This window comes from Gigantopelta aegis, chromosome 3 (assembly GCF_016097555.1).
Source record: "Gigantopelta aegis isolate Gae_Host chromosome 3, Gae_host_genome, whole genome shotgun sequence".
Taxonomy (NCBI): Eukaryota; Metazoa; Mollusca; class Gastropoda; order Neomphalida; family Peltospiridae; genus Gigantopelta; species Gigantopelta aegis.
This window is the reverse complement of record NC_054701.1, coordinates 72,812,960-72,833,210: the sequence shown is the minus strand read 5'-3', so window position 1 is coordinate 72,833,210 and position 20,251 is coordinate 72,812,960. Positions and strand designations below refer to the sequence as shown.

At 37.3% G+C, this 20,251-nt stretch overlaps 1 protein-coding gene across 1 annotated transcript in view; it reads left to right on the top strand.

Moving 5' to 3' along the window:
• The first annotated feature begins 5,856 nt into the window (after positions 1-5,856).
• Positions 5,857-20,251, top strand: part of LOC121392383 (uncharacterized protein C12orf56-like) — a 57,222-nt gene continuing 42,827 nt past the window's right edge. Inside the window, exon 1 of the mRNA XM_041523618.1 lies at positions 5,857-6,118. Coding sequence (XP_041379552.1) covers positions 5,870-6,118 — 249 coding nt within the window. The 5' untranslated portion in view covers positions 5,857-5,869. The remainder of the gene's footprint in view (positions 6,119-20,251) is intronic.

The window sequence follows — 20,251 nt, the reverse complement described above, 5'->3', positions numbered from 1 at the left end:
GTATGTATATATATATATATATATATATATATATATATATATATATATATATATATATATATGTATGTGTATATATATCGCGTAATTACAAACAGTACAAGAAGTGTACCTTAAAACACTCAAAAATAATTTCTTTCGTTCTTACCGTCAACCATGTTCTGTAAATAAGCGTAGGAATACATGTATACATACTATTGGAAATTGTCCGCTAAAAATAAAAATAAGTATTGAATCAACAAAAACGGTGTATATGTATATGTATATGTATATGTATATGTATATATATATATATATATATATATATATATATATATATATATATATATATATATATATACTACTCAAAACAATTTAAGGGTCAGACGATATTTTCGACATTATTTTCTGAATGTCAATTATATTAGCTAGACCATAATGTCACGCATGGTATTGTTCCATTTTGACGAAAGTGGGTCTAAGCAACCCATAAATGAATTAAAATCCACTGTCATTGACACTGTCGACTAGTTCTAATGGCGAAAACATGCTTACATTTGCACGTAAATTAGGGCGAAAGCGAAAGGTCTGCTAAGTGCCCATAACTTGCTTTTTCACAAAGCGCTTCATTTGCACGCTTTGCACGTGTATGCCATGTTCCCAATGCTGAATTTCCGTATAATTGGAGCTTGCGTTCGTGTACGGTGCACACTCCAAATTCGACAATGGTACGACGTCAACTGACTATCGAAGATCGAGGAAGGGCTATTGCTTGGCTTCAGGATGGCAATACGCAAAGAAATGTTGCTCTGAGACTTGGTGTCAGTCAGAGTGTCGTTGGCCGACTGTGGCAACGGTACCAAGCAACGAATTCTGTTCGAAATCGTCCACGTTGGGGAAGACCCCGAAGCACTACAAATAGAGAGGATCGCTACATCACCAATATGGCTCTGCGTCAACGCACAACCACTGCACGCCGATTACGTGACAATCTGCGGACTGCGACTGGAACTCGAGTGTCTGATCAAACCATACGCAATCGTCTGAGAGCCAATAATCTACGCTGCCGTCGCCAGGCTGTTCGACCACCACTCCTACCACGTCACAGAACGGCCAGACGTCACTGGTGCACGCTTCATATGCGGTGGTAACGTGTTCAGTGGGGTCGAGTGATGTTCATTGACGAGTCCAGGTTTAGTCTCCAGTTCAACGACGGTCGGGTTCGTGTCTACAGACGTCCTGGGGAGCGCTTCGCTGACGTTAACTTTAGACAACGTCACCGGTTCGGTGGTGGCAGCGTCATGGTGTGGGGCGGCATCTCTATCCACCACAGGACCCCCGTCTGTGGTGGATGGCAATCTGAATGGAATCCGCTATCTGAATGAGATTATCCGGCCGTTGGTTCTCCCAGGCCTTCAGCAGATTGGCGGTGGGGCAGTTCTGCAGGATGACAATGCCAGACCCCACCGCGCCAGGGTGGTAACGGACTTTCTCAGACAACAAGGTATCGCCAGGATGGATTGGCCAGCATATTCGCCTGACTTGGCCCCAATAGAGAACGCCTGGGACGAATTAGGCAGGAGAGTTCGGGATAACCATGCCCCTCCGGCCAACCTTCATGATCTGGATCAACTTCTTATGGCAGAGTGGCAGGCCATTCCCCAAGAGTTCTTCAGACGTCTGATCAACAGCATGAGGCAACGAAGTGTCGAGTGTATTCGCGCCAGGGGTGGATTCACACACTATTAAACGAATGTTCTAATGTGTAAAATCCATGTTTGACAACCTTCAACTTTGACAGCATGTCATGTGACTTTCTTGTATACAGTGACGTTTATTTGTGGTTTTTTGTAAATATGGAACAATAAAAAAAAAAATTGGTGTAGTTTACATCATTAATCTAATACACTCTGAAACTTATTTGGTAATAAATGTTTGACCTTAAATTGTATAGTATATATATATATATATATATATATATATATATATATATATATATATATATATATATATATATATATATATATATATATATGTATGTATATATATATATGTATGTATATATATATATATATATGTATATATATATATATATATATGTATGTATATATATATATATGTATGTATGTATATATATATATATGTATGTATGTATATATATATGTATGTATGTATATATATATATATGTATGTATATATATATATATGTATGTATGTATATATATATATATATATATATGTATGTATATATATATATATATATATATATATATATATATATATATATATATATATATATATATATATATATATATATATATATATATATATATATACCTTCTTAGGGACCCAGGCACTGCAGCATGACTGGTATATCAAAGACAGTGGTATGTGTTATCCTGTCTGTGAGGTGGTGCAAATAAAAGATCCCTTGCTACTAATGGGGAAAAAAAAAAGCGGGTTTCCTCTCTAAGAATGACCAAATGTTTGATATTCAATAGTGCTCTAGTGGTGTCTTTAAGCAAAACAAACTTTTTCTTCTTCTCAAGGCACCTACAGTATATAGATAGGAATACACTAACATGCATATACATGCTATATGTGTGTATGCGCGCTTGCGTGTGTGTGTTTCGATTTAGGCTCTGAAGAAGTGGCCCTGCCGGCCCCACCATTCCCTCGCTCAGTAATCCCCCTTCTCTCTCTCTCTCTCTCTCTCTCTCTCTCTCTCTCTCTCTCTGTCTCTCTGTCTCTCTCTCTCTCTCTCTCTCTCTCTCTCTCTCTCTCTCTCTCTCTCTCGTTCGCCCTATTTCTGTGACCGTTTTCGTCTCGGGGCGGGACGTAGGCCTAGCCTGATGATAAAGCGCTCGCCTGATGGGCGATCAGTCTAGGATCGAACCCGTTTGGGGGTGAGGGAGGGGGGAATAGGCTGGCTTTTGCCAGAATTAAACGAAAATGTCCGAATCTGCATGACAACAATTATTCATATTAGCATTACTACGAACAGCTATATAGCTAGGGTTGCAAACGAATTACTACGCATTTTTACGTGGATTACAACTAATTTTGAGGTTAGAATGATGGAAATACATGGTAAAAAGGTCTGGGTTTGCACATTTCCCCAGAATATATGTACAATTTTTGCCCAAATTTTAAGTTTTTCTCCAACACTCCATCTCAAAGAGTAGCCCATGATGCGGCGACAGCGGGTTTCCTCTTTCAATCTGTGTGGTCCTTAGCCATATGTCCGACGCCATATAACCGTAAATAAAATGTGTTGAGTGCGTCGTTAAATAAAACATTTCCTTCCTTCAGTCTCGTACGCTTAAATGTGTCAACGCTTCAGTTACGTAATCAGATTAAGGATAAACCTAACGGTGATTAGTACGAGTTAATTGGTAAACAGTTGTATATTGTCTACCACTTCATCTAGTTTAGTCTTATAACAAGTTACTTAATATGCCGACCATACATAATAGTCCAAGCCTTGTTAGGGCTAAAGACGCGGCATCCAGCTGTAGGCCTAATCTAGGCACGGCAAAGTAAAGTTTCTAAGGGGCTTGTCCCGGGACAGAAAAAAAAATTAAGCGGACAATTTTGAAATTTACATCCAAAAATTAAATAATGGGCCTTTAAAATTTTGATGCGCATCTCTAATATGATAAAGAAAATTCTACTCATTAAATATGGTCGCTAGATTAGATCGGGTGGTCAAAAAGAAATTTAGATAAGATGGGGGTGGGGGGGGGGGGGGGGGGAGAGGGAGTTAGAGTTGAAAATGGGCAGAATTTTGAAAATAGCAAATAGTAAAAAATTTAATAGAAGTAAGAAAAAAAAAATTACAAGCCAAAAATAAAAAGAATTGACTGCTCGGTCGAATATTTATATAACCTGGAGCATTTTAGAAGGACAGTCCAAAAATAAATAAGAGAAAGAAGAGAGGATCGGACTATTTAATAATATTAAAAAACAGAAAGTAATTTCGACATAAACGTTTGAACGAAGGTCTAAAAGTTTAAAGTCCGATCTATATGTCCACGTGAGTGTCCTCGTTAAGGCCGTTAGGGTGCACAGCTTGTAGGGACGAGATGGGCTGCATCCCGTCAAGAAAACCCCTAGATTGACAGTCAATAGACGTTGAAGGTGTAGTGCTGTGCTGAAATACAGATCTTGAGAAGCCGGATCCGTCTGAACGAGAGAGAGAATCAGACTAGGGTATAGTCCAGTCGTCATAGATTGGTATAGTGGTGCGGACGGGTCCGATTCCGGAGGATACGAGATGGTATCACAATAAAACAAAGTAAAGTCTAGAAAAGAGTAGTAGGTGCCGAACCCGCTTCCTATTTCTTCTTAGAGTGGGGCGGTCAATCTTCCAGTGCTGCTAGGACAGGCTCGGACATGTAGAGACTAAACGCGAACAACCGTGGCGTTCTGCAGAATGGCCGTTATACGAGTCACGAAAAAAGAAAGTCAACATAGTCAGACGGAGAAATGACGTGGAGACAAGGAATCTCGCTAAAAAAGAATCCAACCTGGTGGTGCAGACTGTCGAAACGAGAAGCGTTCCAGCATTCAATCAGTTCCAATGGCCGCATACATCCCAGTAGAAAACTTCACTTCGCTGATAAAAACAACAAAAGTGAAGGATCCCCAAGTCGATCCGCGAAAGCACGTGCAGTGTGCACAAACACGTCTTATCACGACGAGCTTCAGACTGGGAATGTCCTGAAATACAATTTATTTTACAAGTAAAATCTCTGCTTTAAGATTTACTACCAATAATATTTTTGATTCAGCTCCCACATGCTCCGCCGTGCCTGTAGTCAATGTTTTCTTCAGGATAGGGAGAGGGGTATGGAGAATCATGTAGCATATGAAAGTGCTTTTTGTGATAAAATTTATAGCTAAATAAACCAGGGCCGACAATTAAAATAGACCTACATGTATAGTATGTGTGTTTATTACACACCTGTGCAAGATATTGCTCATGTCATAACAATCACACAATATCTAACTATAGTGTAATATTGGCATGGTGTGAGTGTGACCAATTTCGAAGAAAAATAGCGTGTAGTAGGTCTCGACATGAAAAGAAAGAAAGAAATGTTTTATTTAACGACGCACTCAACACATTTTATTTACGGTTATATGGAGTCAGACATATGGTTAAGGACCACACAGATATTGAGAGAGGAAACCCGCTGTCGCCACTTCATGGGCTAGTCTTTTCGATTAGCAGCAAGGGTTCTTTTATATGCACCATCCCATAGACAGAATAGTACATACCACGGCCTTTGTTACACCAGTTGTGAAGCACTGGCTGGAACAAGAAATAGCCCAACGGGTCCACTAACGGAGATCGATCCTAGACCGACCGCACATCAAGCGAATGCTTTACCACTGGGCTACGCCCCGCCCTAGGTCTCGACATTTGCTTACTTCTGCGTTGTGGCTTGTTTGCAGGTGGTTTGTAATAAATAAAATACTAAACTAGCTTGCCTGTCATACTATTTTTATGAAACTGGTGAACAGTATTGTATCTGACTCGCTTTCGCTCGTCAGATACCGATACTTCACTAATTTAATAAAAATGGTATGACAGGCAAGATCGTTTGGTATTATATATATATATATTAAATGATTGTCTTGTTTTTGTTTTTTTTATTATTTGTTGCTATGACGGCAGCTCTTCCACTCCACTCACCCCTACAAACACCCCTACAAACATGCCCATTTCAATTTGCTCCAAATCCGGTTAATACACGAATCCTAACAATACACACTCCCAGCAGATCGACGGTAGCTACCGTGTGTGTTTACAAATGGAAGCTCGCGAGAGATGAAAGGAACGATGTGCGTACTCAAATGTATCTTGTGCAACAGGCAAACAGTATGAATGGCGCGGGGAATTTCAGATTTACTTGTCAAAAAGAACTCCAAGTTGGAAAGTTATTTAAAGCGATTTCTTTCGGAGGAAACGTACGAACGGATACGTGCGTACGAGTCGTGCATAATTTTTTCGGAGAAAGAGAAGAAAGCATTCAAGTATGTTGTTCTTGGAGATGAGTGGATCTACTTGACTGAGAATCCACCCAAGACAATCCAACAGACAGTGCATCTGGGAGACGTGATCGACGTAGAATTGGTGAGAATATGTCATGCATTTCAAGTTTGATACTGTTTAGAAAAGGACATAAAAATATTGCCCGCTGGCCATGCATCTGCCCTTTCACCCAAAAGAGGCCCAGTAAGGGTTCGCTTAAGTACATGTTCGAAAACATTAATTTTATTAAAGTTAAATTATGACAATGCAATGTATGCTGTGGAAGTACCCTAGTAACCTAACTATAAGCATATGCAGGATCATGTATACTGGTAGATTTTATTTTATTTTGTGTGTTTTGTTTTGTTCTAAATCTCCCTCTCCCTCCTCTCTTCCCCCTCTTCGGAGTCTTCCCCTCTCTCTCCCCTCTCTCTCCCCACTCTCTCCCCTCTCTTTCTCTTTGTCTGTCTGTCTGTCTGGTTCTCTCTCTCTCTCTCTCTCTCTCTCTCTCTCTCTCTCTCTCTCTCTCTCTCTCTCTCTCTCTCGTTCTCTAGCCCTGTTTTATTTACATCTGGATATGTGAGAATATGAATAGAAGGTAAAATTGGGCTGCCCCTACATCATCACTTTAAACTTTAGGGTTAGGGCTGGATTGAAGTTTAGGGTTAAGGATACATTTAGGGTCAGGCAGTCAGAGGTGTGTTTTGTTTGTGTATGTGTGTGATCTGGAGGCCTACCGTGGAAGGACAGGTGGGTTTGAAATTTTTTATTTTATTTTATTTTAAAAAAAATGTTGGGGGAGGGGCTAAGTCATGCATTCACAAACTAATAGACAGGTATTTTAGACATTTGAATTGGGTAATTTTGATTGAATTTTAAGTAGAAATTGAAAATTGAAAATTTAAAAGTCATCTCCTTTGATTGGGTAGTTCTGAAACTTAGTCAGTCCTTGACTTTTGAAAAACAAAGGCGAGTGAAAAATCGCACACCTCAAAACGCTTAGGCGAGTGAAAAATCACACTCATCAAAATGCTAAGGCGAGTGAAAACCAAGCATTATTAATTTATGAAGTAATTAGTACATGTAAATGCAATAAACCAATAATATTTCCTTCTAATTTTATGTTGTTTGATTTATTAGTTTAGTCTGACTTCCTTTCCCTTTCAGGAACAGAGTTATAATTTATTAAACGTTGTACCAGGGGCGGATTATGCTTTAGGTTTCCGAAACAGTATGTAAATTTTTATAATTTGAAATTATAAATTTTATGTGGACATCAATTTAGATCTACGTGGTTGTTTTCTTTTTCTTTTTAGCCGAGGGGTGTGTGTCGTGCAACTGGCAACCCCCCATAATCCGCTCCTGAATACTATAGAAACATAATTATGACATGTACACACTGATGCAGACAATTTACTTTTTTAAATTACAATATGTGCTATTCAGATAATTTACTGCAATCAATTATATATATATATATACCTTTTCAGTGTTAGATGCTTTGATGAACGTGCAGCTAAACGTATATAGGAATCAACTTGTCTTGAATTTCATTATTATGTGCAAAGAACATAATTAGGATAGTTGGGATGGGGAAAACCCACTGGTTCCGAGGAGGTGGTTCATGAACTACGACCCAAGCATCTCAGGTGTGCACCACCGATTCATATTATTAAAACATTTTCTTTTTAAATAACTAGTGAAACATAGGTCTACAATTACTCAACATTTTGTAACACGTCATTTGACCAACTGCTACAAATTACGAACGGCTCTGACAGTGTTATATCATTGATCTAGAACGGCCCCAATTTTGTTGATGAAAACCCCCCAACAAACTCTTGACAAAATCTATCATTACAAAGGCTTTTATTCCATACGTTGGATGCCATAATAAAGATAATAAAAAACCCCATAATTTTAAACACCATCATCAATGCATAATAAGTTGTCAAGTAGACCAGCGTGTGTGTGCAGAATTCCAAGAGTAAAAATAATCTGACCCCGATAGCTCTGATTGGTCAATATGCCACAGAGTACTGCGCATCAAATCATGTTCCAGTCACATGGTCTGTGACTTTCTAACAAACGAAACAAAACTTAAATAGTCTGCGATGATCATTGATTACTGTTACTATAGTGTGTACATATATACATATATAAATATCTTATGCACATTCATTAACCTCTGGCTGAAATACAAATATAGTTTTATTTGATTATTTTTTTAAAGATAAAAAAGAAAAATAATAGACATAAAAACAATACCTAGGCTTATTCCTACATTATTATTATTTCTTTTCCTTCTTTTTATTATTTCATCTATATTTCCTTTCTCTTCTTTTTAATTTGTTTTTTTTAAAGAAAGTGTAAAATTACACGATTGCCACGTAAGCTTAGTAGGCTAACAGTTATGAACTAATCGAGACAATTTTACCGACTTCCGTAACGAGTTCATTTGTGTAGGCTACTGAAGCCACTATTTGTAATTCAATCCCTTTTCTCTTTTAGTCATAACTAGATATGAACAGTATAAATAAGTTATCCTTATCAGACGTTGTGATCTATTACCTTACAAAAGTGGATTGTTTCTAATTAATAATAAATTAAATAGGCAAAGAAGTTTTGATCGGATTGGTACGTCTTCGAAGATGTCTATTAAACCTGTCATGTAGTAAAATCTTACATGGACGCTATCGTTCTCATAAAAAGAAATTTCTGGTATTATGAAACAAATCTTTCTATCAGCTACATAAGGTAAATAGCGGCAATCAATATACAACATTATTTTACGTGCACTGTTTGTTAAGTGTAACATGCGTTATTTTTCACACTTGCCAGATTGAAATTACATGCGCTGTACGAGCGCGATCGCACCCGCCCACCTTAAAAGGCAAGGTCTGCTTAGTATAAATATTTTCAGGGGTAGTATTCACATTATTTGAGAGATAATTTGGAAATTTTGAATTGGGGAATTCTTTTTAAATTAAAAAATTTCAGTAGAAATCAACTTTGAAAATTTAAAAGTCTACCTTCTACTAGAGTTTTAATCAAATATTTTTGAAACTTAGTAAGTCTATGATTCTTTGGAGCAGTCTTCACACACTAATAGAGAGAGATTTTTATATGCCTGTCTATGATGGATCATATTGTGGTATGGCGTTGTCCGTCAGTCCGTACATCTGTCTATTAACTTTTTCTTGTCCGGACCATATCTTGCATACAGGACCATAAACCTCACATGTAGGAACAACTTGAGATGGTGGTGTGTTGCATACTATTACTAGGCCACTGTGGCCTACTTTTCATGGTCTACTGCACTTCATCCATATCATTGCAAACATTTCACATAATTAGAATTGAATTATACCTGCAACATTATCATTAATGTCTGTGGTTTTCCATCAAACTCTTAATGGGCGTATCATGTCACCGGTACTTTTGTTCATTTCGTATTAAATTTAAAATTTTTTAAAGGTCCACAATCATGGCACATTATTAATACACAGTATATAAAAAAAATACATAAAGATTACATTATTAACCATAAAAAACAAAAATACCACCCCAATTATTAATAAAGCGACTTTTTGTAAAACGCTCGTGGGAAAAAACACTGATCCAGTGGATTTTACCTGCATTTGACCTGTGATGTAGCATCAGGTGAATTCCACTCATTCATTAGTAGGTTAGCATGGCGACAGCATGTAATAATTCTTCGGAAAATAGCTCATTCTTATCGGACATTAGTTTGGACATTTCGGACTCGTCACATTTGTCTATTTATTCTAATGCTACCTCGATTGGTGAGGAAGAATGAGAAAATCTGTTAGGGGTACTTCCCTATCAGTTTGAACCGTAGTACATCGACAATGATCCGTCGAGCCAAATGCGATCAGTCTATTTGCAGCACAGAGCCCGGACGTCTAAAAAATATTTGTCCTACATTTATTTTTTTAACATATATAAATGCATCGTGTTGAGGTGTATCTTTGTGCCAAATATGAACAATGTACACCTCGGCATTAACATTAAGGTTTTGTTTTTGTCTCCGGGCGACGTTCAGACTCCTGGCTGCAAATAGGCTGAACGGGGGGGGGGGGGGGGGGGGGGGGGGGATACAGACTTGGAACAGACAAGTTCTTTAACAAAAGTTTTGGTGCCATTCCCATCGACCATCTTGGATAATTGTTGTAATCCCCAGGTGTGAAGTAGTCACTGCAAATCGAATCCCATCTTGACGAACCTTTCCAATACGCACGTGTTCGGTTTAAGAACTGCTTCCGTGCAAACAATGTCGGTTTGTCTTTCGGAAAAATATGCAAACTTCTTTTGCCTTTAACTGCAGCTTTTGTACATCCATACACCAAACAGTGGTTCACCATGTTTCACATTTGAAAGATATCTTCAAAATAATATTCCAAACATACAATTCAGTTCAATAGAGTAACATTTTCATGTTTTAAAAATACACATGTTCCATTTCCATGTAAAATGACCGAAAGGCTGCGAATCACACATTCATGTTATGCCGGTTAGCAGGTCACGGGGTCACGTGACTTGACTCTTGGAGTTTAGAGGCTTTTTGGCTTGTTGGGGGGGAAAACATGACTTTTTATTGTGAATATATTAAAAAAAGGTAAATTTAAATAAATTATTTTATTGATACTTCATATATATATTGTAAAAGGTACATGTATACGTAGATACCAAACAATAGTCAATTACGTTTTTGATAAATGTAGACCTTTAAATAAACAATTAACATTGGTCATTACATATTAATGAATTATCTACCAAGTGACAAAATTGATAAAAGGTCTCTTGTTCAGTATCTAACAGCAGGGTTTTAGATTACATTAAAGTCGAAGCGATAAATATGCCCAAAATACATAAGCCCACATTAAGTACAAACATACTGACCTCAAAATATTTCACCACAAAAACCACTAAAATATTAAGCTTAATTACATTATTTAAATAACTTGAAATACATTTCTGAATATTGACAACTTTCCAGAAGCTGTTAATGGCAGTATTGAACTAAAACAACCTGCCTGCGCTCGGAAAAGACAAAAGTTTCCGTTGTGCCTAAATTAATGCGATCTAAAGCCCTGAACAGTCTTTGCCAGAAAAGGCGAGTCATGACTCTGTCTCCCCTCTACACTCACCTTGAAAGTTTTCTAAAAGCTGCAGATTGATCCCCTTGTAATAAAAAATTACAGCGTGGAGCGACACAATACCGAGCCAAAGAATGAGGACAAAGGCATTAAAAATAGAAAGTGCTTAAAATTAGTAAAATAAAAACTAGTTGAAATATTAGATCAGACTTGTTTTTAACTAATACTGGAGCAAAAGTTGTTGTTTTCTTGTTGACCTGACCATAGTGGGGGGGGGGGGGGGGGGGGGTGTCAAAACAAGCAATTGCAGTTGGCGATGTAAGTTACACCATGACATTTTGATCAAATAATACAATGAATTAATTGATTTAATGAGATGTAAATGGGTGTGTTGTGGTATCTCATTTCAGTGTAATCGAGAGGTTAAAAAAAAATCACATTTGACTTGGTAGTAAGCTGATATACTTGTGGACACTGAAATTACAATGTATGCTGAGTTTAACTTTTTCTTGAGAAAGCAGTATTAACAAATGGCGTCTTCTTTTCCCATGTCAATTTTTGTTTCTGAATCAGAAAGAGATGCAAAGAAAAACTATGTCGTATGTTAGCAGACACCAAAATCATCCATCAGTCAAAATTAACAACATAATCCAGAAATATGACAACAAAATGTGAAAAATTCTTCAGTTTTTTTTTTAATTTGACTTCTTTTGAATTAATCAGATAACAATCAGTCACTGAAAGAAATATTGGCTGTAGGCATTAATTGTTGGTGGCTTCAGTGCTTGAACATCTTTCGACAGAACCCAGGACACATCATCAAGTTCGGGAAAGCTGTAATAGTTGCCCCTCTTCTTCAAAAACTGGACTCTGACTTCATCTCTGTCAATTTGAAGAACGTGAAATGAAAAGAGATCAATCAATGTCTTGGAATTTCTAGAATTGGAGCACACACACACAAAATGGCAGCTATTTATCAGAAAAAATTCTCATCTCTATTCAGAACAGGACAGGACATGCAGAACTGGACTTGACTAAGCTTGCAATAATTTACTTGCATAAAGTTTAATATCTTAAAACTTCCTTTTTAGTTTAAAACTGGGCTGAAGTTACAAAGACTTGTTTTTGTTAAATGCACATGTTTAACCAAATTGTAAATGAATATAGTTACACATGTGCAAGTTAAAAACAGGCTTTGTAAATTCAGCCCATAATATTTAAATAACTTACAGTTCTATTAAAAACAGCAGTGGATTCTTCTTGCTGTTTCTGTTGAATCCTATGCTCTCCCAGTGGGAAGGATCTGAAACAAGAAGCATTTCCCTTGTTATTTCAACAACAGACAACAGAGAATGAAGCACAGTAAACTCAACCAAGGAAACAGTAGCAAACAAAACCAAGAATAAGCTACATGTCAAATTATAAAAAGTCAAAGCAAGGAATTTTTAAAAATAATTTTCATGTATTTTGTTGCTTATAAAACCAGTGGATTTATTACAAAGATTTGAACATTTTACTGTGCTGGTTTGTTGATTGCAGAGGTACTCACATCAATCACAAGTGGTGTGTGTGTGTGTGGGGGGGGGGGGGGGGGGATGTCTCTAGGATTGTCATCAAGTGGGTTGCCATTCTCTTTGCCAGAGTTGTCAGCAGGAGGGTCATCGTTTTGACAGAGTTCATCTGCAGGAGTGACAGGAACTGGTTCAGCAACAGGATGTGTAGCCAGACATGTATTTGCATCGGGATCCTGCTGGAAAACAAAAAATAGAATACAGTGAAACCCCTCTAAAACAGACACCCTCGGTACCAAATAAAAAGACAGGTTTTAAAAGGTATCCAGTTTAAAGAGGTTAATTTCTGTACCTGATTTTTAAAAAAGGACTATGAAAAATGTCCGGTTCTGAGGGTAATTCCAGTTTACAGAGGGTCTGGTTTTGAGAGGTTTCACTGTATTTAGTAACTTGATTTTAAAAACCTATGAATTGCGCCTGGTCAACCTGAGGAAACAGAAACACTGTTAGTAGATATTAAAAACTTGTGTCTCAAAATGTACTTAATTAAGAACAAGCAGCTCCATTTAAATAAAAATAGTACATGTACATCCAACAACAGGTGAAAAAGGTTACATCCCTGAATCGAGCAGTATAAAAACCTACAAATTTTTGTTGTCCTTACTAATTGGAATATAGTATTACACGTTTGAAGTAAATTGCACACAGCATAAAATTATACATACAGTACCTTGCTACATTTGAGCAAACTAGCAACATTCCATTCCCCGGTAATATCTGCATATCAGCAGCTGCCTTCTCTGTGCAGACACAACAGAAACGGCTCCTTTCTCTGTTGCTGATGACGTACATGTATGGTTTAATCATCCTTAGACAGTCAGTGTTTGTGCTAGAAAGAAATTTTTGGGTATGGCGCTATGGAATTGAATGCAACCACAGTCAACGGAGGGTATAGGGGAGGGGGGCTCCCTCAGAAAGAAAATTGGTTAAGTTTAGGGTTAGGGTTAAGAAAATCATACAGTAATGATAAGAGTAATTAATTTTGTCAAAAAGTTAACAAAACAAAAATTAATCTGCCCCAAAATCTGGGTATGGCGCCATACCCGTTTTCCCCTCTGGCAGAAACCCTCAGTCAGTGCTGCAGTCTTGTCTGTAGTAAAGGCTTCCAGGCCTTGACCTTAACTTTTTTCAGTGGTAGCCTACCGGGCTTCCAGGTTATGAAATCTGGTAGCCCTAAGTAAAACTAGTAGCCCATAATTTTCATAAACTTTTAAAAAAGGAGAATTTTGTCAAAAGGTTAACTTATAAAATAACATATACTAAAAGTTTTGAGTTCCGTTTTTACCCTCTGGCAGAAACCCTGGTACCTATTTCTGCTCTGCTTTCCCTGACTCGCTGGTTAATGGCCTTTTTTAGGGTACTAAACTCGCGGTCGCATGGTCCTTTGCCATGCCGTGTGACAAAAAAAATGTTGTTCACAATGAACTCCAAAATTCTTGAAAACCATATCCAAGGTTTCAGAAGACAGACTTGTTTTTGTACTGTGTAGGTGCTCCATCGGAAAAATGGATAACTTTTGTCATGATGATGCCAAGTTGAACCAGAAATCCATTGTCGCAAAGTTGAAAGCATGCTTAGCATCATGGCAATGCTTCAGGTCATTGCTTACAAAAATTAATGAATAATTAGTCATCAGGGCACATGCATGAGCAACATTAGCATGAAGATCAACCAAATCATGTCCCAAATGCACTCCCAGAGCCTCGTCTTAGTACCTTGTCAAGAATATTTTTCAGCAAAATCCTGGCAGATGATGACCCAGCTTGCTGGTACATTGCTGGAGACTGCGTCATATTGTCTTCCTTGCCATCTGGCATTAAAGAGGTGTTTCGAGATACTGGCTACCTCTTCTACCAGTTCCGACATGCCTAGCCATCTTCTTCTTACTGACACCTTTGTGAACATAGGCAATGTTCTCCCACTTAAAAAACCCCATTTGGTGTTCAATGTGAGTCCAGCAGAGGACGCAGTTTTATTTAAATGGCAGATATCCCACAGACTGTACATCTCCTTTTGAGGCATGTCATGTTGTACTTACCATCCCCCTTCCCCCCTTGGTCACAGAGTTGACCTGGACAGGTCATATCTATCCTTATACATCAGATCTTGTAGACGCTAAGATGCAGCAAAACGCCCAATACCCTCTAGTTTCAGGTCGACATTTGCACAATACTCGCAGAGGCAGTTCTGTTTTCTGGTGTGTGTTGAAGTTAAGATGTCCTCCAGTGTCAGCTGTCTGAATTTTGTCTTTGAAATGGCTGAAAATGGATTTTTTTACCTGAAAAATTTCGTAGTCGACATGTCCATTACCGGGTTACTCTCCTCACCACTGGATACTGGTACTCATCATTACTTAGATGCTTTCTTTGCACTTCGCACATCTGGCTGAGTCCGAGAAATGTCGTTCCTCCTGTAAAATTGCTACACTTTTTGGATAGTCTGTGATGGCAGTACATTTTTCCTTTTTCCGGACGTTTAAGTCATCCAAACTGTTGACTTTTTGTGCCTTCTTGAGTAGTTTCTAATTAAGTCTTAAAATTTAGTTTTCTGAGTATGAGTATTTTTTCTTCATAATCCGCATGAGCGCCACTGTTTTCTTAGCACTGACGTCCCTCTTGTTTGTTTTCTTCCTGAGTGGAAGGACGGCTTCCCTGAGTTAGCATCAAGAAAATTTATCCTCTTTCTAGACTTTCGGTGAAGAAGTCACATGGTCCACCATGGTTCCAAACACAAATTTCCCTCGATCAGCTGGCATTGCTTTTTTCTTTCGCCAGACACCTTTATTGAGCGTGTTCTTCTTGTGGCATATAAAGGTTGTGGTATGTACTACCCTGTCTATGAGATGGTGCATATAAAAAATCACTTGCTGCTAATCGAAAAGAGTAGCTCATAAAGTGGCGACAGAAGGTTTCCTCGCTTAATATCTGTGTGGTCCTTAACCACATGTCTGACGCCATATAACCGTAAATAAAATGTGTTTAATGTGTCGTTAAATAAAATATTTCCTTCCTTCCTTCCTTCTTGTAAGCAATTGCAGGGACTGATTCTACACATGAAAAGATAGGTTCTTCAGAATCGAGGGTTGATGTTGAAGGGGCACACTGAGGATCTAGGTATGAAAGTAAAGTACATGGCTGTTCAGGATCAGGGTTTGATGTTGAAGGTTGGTCATCTCCATCACTGCTAACATCCTTTCCATTTTGAGCCAGACTTGAAAATGATATCAACTTCAGCTGTAGTTTCCTCTTTGTTTGCCCTCCACCTTCTCATGCGCTCATTAATCACTATCTGGTACTGCATTTTCTTTTCTGGTGTCAGGTTGGCTAAGAATAGCGTTACCCTGTTGTTTCCTTATTCCAAGTGTTTTCGATATCTTTCCGGGTCTGCCTTTATTCTCTTTCGATAATCACTTGATGACCGCACTACTTTTCTTTTTCTGTGTTGACTTGATGCCATTTTCTGCTTGTAGAACAGTGTCAGTTTTCACTGCAATTTTGACACTTTGATGTGTATGTATAATTTCTCTTGTTGCTCACCTGGAATCAGTTGAGGAGAGTGATCCTCAGCTTGCCTTGATTTTGCTCATGATGAAGACTAAGGTTCATTACCGGCCTCGGTGGCGCAGTAGTTAAGCCATCGGACTACAGGCTGGTAGGTACAGGGTTCGCAATCCAATACGGTCTTCAACCCAGCTTGAGTTCTTAAGGGCTCAGTTGGTAGGTGTAAGACCACTACACCCTCTTCTCTCTCTCACTAACCACTAACCAACTAACAACTAACCCACTGTCTTGGACAAACAACCCAGATAGCTGAGGTGTGATTGCAAAGGACAGCGTGCTTGAACCTTAATTAGATATAAGCACGAAAATAAAGTTGAAATGAAATGAAAATGAAGTAATTAACTGTCATCACATAATATTCCTGAAGTGTAGAGTATAATAATCAGACAGAAACTAATGGTGTAATGCTCATCCCTTGTATCCCAGGCTAGTAGACAGTTTTGGGGATGAATACATATTAAATGATGCTACGTAATTTCATGTATTCTAATGTTAATTTTAGATTGTACTTAATTTCATGATATATAAGGTTGTCAGATCTGAAATCTTCTTCATGAAAAAATCCAAAGGTTTTTCTTCTCAGGAGAGACCCAAAATGTTGTTGACTAAGATGTAGAACTGCCAGTTACATATTTGGTTGACAGAGAGAAAGAGAAGAAACCCACTGCCAACACATAGGCTATTCTTACTAATAACACAGCAAGGGATATTTTATATGCACTTTCCTTGGGCAGGACATTACATACCATGGCCTTTCATGTATCAGTCATGTGGAACTGGTTGGGTCTTGGGAAATACTCAGACCATAGAGTGAAGTTAAGCCTGCAATAGGGCCTCTACGAGTCCAAAATATTGGACTCGAGTACTCAAGGGTCAAACTCTACCCAGATCCGAGTACCTGCCACTTAAACTAGATGATAATGACACAAAGGAATAAAGTAAGATAGCACTATGCATCTTAATTCCAGCACTGTATATGGATGCCAAATCATGTCATTGAATAATAAACTATTGAATTCCATTCATTCGACTTTTGTTTTCCATCCATGTATCATAGCCCTATAATGTAACCGGCACCAAGCATAAGGCAAAATGACGTTTAAAAATATAATTAAAATTTATTGAGAGTGTTCTTCCTTGTACGGGTACTCGAGTCCTGTGAACGGACTCGAGTCTTGCTAGTTTGGTATTGTAACAGAAACTTTCGTCTACGTCTCAGTTACAGAACAGAAGATCGTGTCGATGTCAGCGCTACATTATCGTATCTAGAGTCTTGCTAGACTCGGCCCGAGCCCGAGTACTTGTGGAGACCCTAGCCTGCAACCCATCGAACCTCAAGTGAGCACATTGTCACTGAGCTACGTGTATAACTCACTTTTTACTGTTTCAAATGCCAACAAGGACTTCATAAATGTCAAATCAATCTTTATGGTCCTTTTTATGGACATATCTAAATAATTTGTTTCAATCTGTGCATTGTGTAAGTCAGTGTGTTCTGCTTGTATAGCTTGACCCTATGTATGCGAATACATGTGTTGAACTTGTGTGTGAATGAGTTTTTGTTAGCTTCGTTATTTTATTTTATTTTTTTTGCTTCTTAGAACATGGCTATGTACATGTGTATACATGTAAAGCAGTGATTCAGAACTCCCAACCCCAACACTACACTGTTTGATCTGTGACAATGAATATTTAAAAACAAACAAAACAAAAACAACTTTATGTGGATCATGTTACCAGTTTATCAGATTTTTTTTACATCATAACATTCAATAGCCGATGATTAATAAATCAATGCTCTAGTGGTGTCATTGAACAAAACAATTTTTTGTTTAAAACATCATATCATTTGTGCATTTCTTTTAAACATTTATAAAGCACTGATGTTTTATCACTTTGACATTCAGAGATCCTAGATGATGAGATGTATTTATGCCAAAATGCACATAGGAGCCAATACAATGACATGAATGATTAATAGCACTAGTCATACTTTTAGTACTTGCCTGCAAATAATATCACGTTATTAAATACATCTCACAACTAATTTATTTGTTTCAAAGTAGTAAAGTTTTATTTATGAGATACTTTTTAAACTATCAGGGCTTTAGATTTTTCTAATTTGGGCACAATGGAGATTTTTGTCTTTTCAGTGCAGGAAAGTCGTTTTAGTTCAGTACAATCATTAACAGCTGCTGTAGAGCTGTTAATATTCAGAAATTAATTTCATGTTATCTTCATCTAATTAATCTAAACATTTCAGTGATTTTGAGGTCAAATATTTTGAGGTCAGCTGGTTTGTAGTTAATTTGGGCATATGTATTTTTGGGCACAACGTTCATCGTCTTGACTTCAATGCAATCTAAAGCCCTGACTATATTCCTGTTACTAGTAGCAGTGCTACAAATATGTTAGCTGATATATGATCAATGTATTCTGTTACTAGAAATGACATTTATCCTATAACATACCCATAGGAACCATGTCCTAAACCCATTTGATATTTATCATTATTAACTTGGTTAATATTTTGTTGTTGTCAATAGGTTCTGTATACCTAACGTAATGTTTTGTTTAGATTTAGTTAAAGTGCATGGCGTGAAATTACATTTGTGCTAATAGAGATGACATCAGTTTACCAATGGAGGTGGAATTAGAACTGTGATTCACCAAATATAAAATTAAAATGTTTTTTAAAAGTGTTATTTAGTTTAAATAGAATTTGCTACTTATTTTTTCAGTGCATAAAATATCAACCTCGTCTAGTTAATTGATATTTGTCTTAGCAGACCCTCGACAGATAATGAATAAAAGAGACTTTTTTGATATTTTCTATATTAAAAATAATTCATAACAAATCCTATATATATTATCTCAAAATGTATGACATCATATTGCTACACACATGCTTATTAAAGAATAAGCTACAGTGCCTATGGAGTAAAATCTCCAGTTCCAATTTTGTGTCTTTTTCTACCTAAATTTCTTTGGGCCAGTTATCCATGTATAATTACCAAATTTCTGCTGTTGTACGATTTACTCAATTCTGATTGGACGACGTTGAAGAAAAACTGAATGTTATCCTTCAACAAACCTCAGAAAGTGACTTGTTTACGGCATCTGGGATGTCATTACGTAAAACAGGTGATGGAAAGGACACTAGAAGCTGATTTTTATGTATTTTAACTAAATATTAATTAATATGTATTCAGGCACGTGTGTATACATTTTAGAAGAAGGTGCGGCTAAACTGTGGCTAGTGAAGTTTATGAGGGGTTAAGATATGCTTCCCTAGAAAATGCATTGAAAAAAAGAGAAAATTGGCTTGATCAAGGGGATTGTTCGACCACCGAAACACACTTTCTGCACATGCTCCTGTGTTTGTACAGATACAAGAACTGTTTGTCATTTTAAAATGTATTTATCAATGTACAACTGTCACAAACTGCATAAGATTGCATAATGTAGTGAAGGATTTTAAACTAAAAACCTAAGTAATTATGTGTAGTTTTGACTAAAGAAGTTGTGCTGTTTGTAATTATAAGAATTGTTTGTAATTTGTTATGAATGTATCAATGTATAACAGTCTAACAGTATAATGTAGCGACACAATTTTATACAATTTGTGACTGTTATACATTGTATACATTGATACATTCATAAAAAATAAACAGTTCTTATATATCCACTTTAGTTTTTATTTTATTTTATTTTTTTTAAATTTATTTATTAAAAAAAAATCTGTGGCAGTTGTGAGGTTGCATATGGTATATTAGCACATGGTTGAGAGAGCGAAAGAGAGAGAGACAGAGACAGACAGACAGAGAGAGATAGAGAGAGAGAGATAGATAGAGAGAGACAGAGAGAGAGAAAGGCAGAGAGATAGAAAAAAGAAATGTTTTATTTAACAAGGCACTCCACACATTTTATTTACGGTTATATGGCGTCAAACATATGGTTAAGGACCACAGAGATATCGAGAGA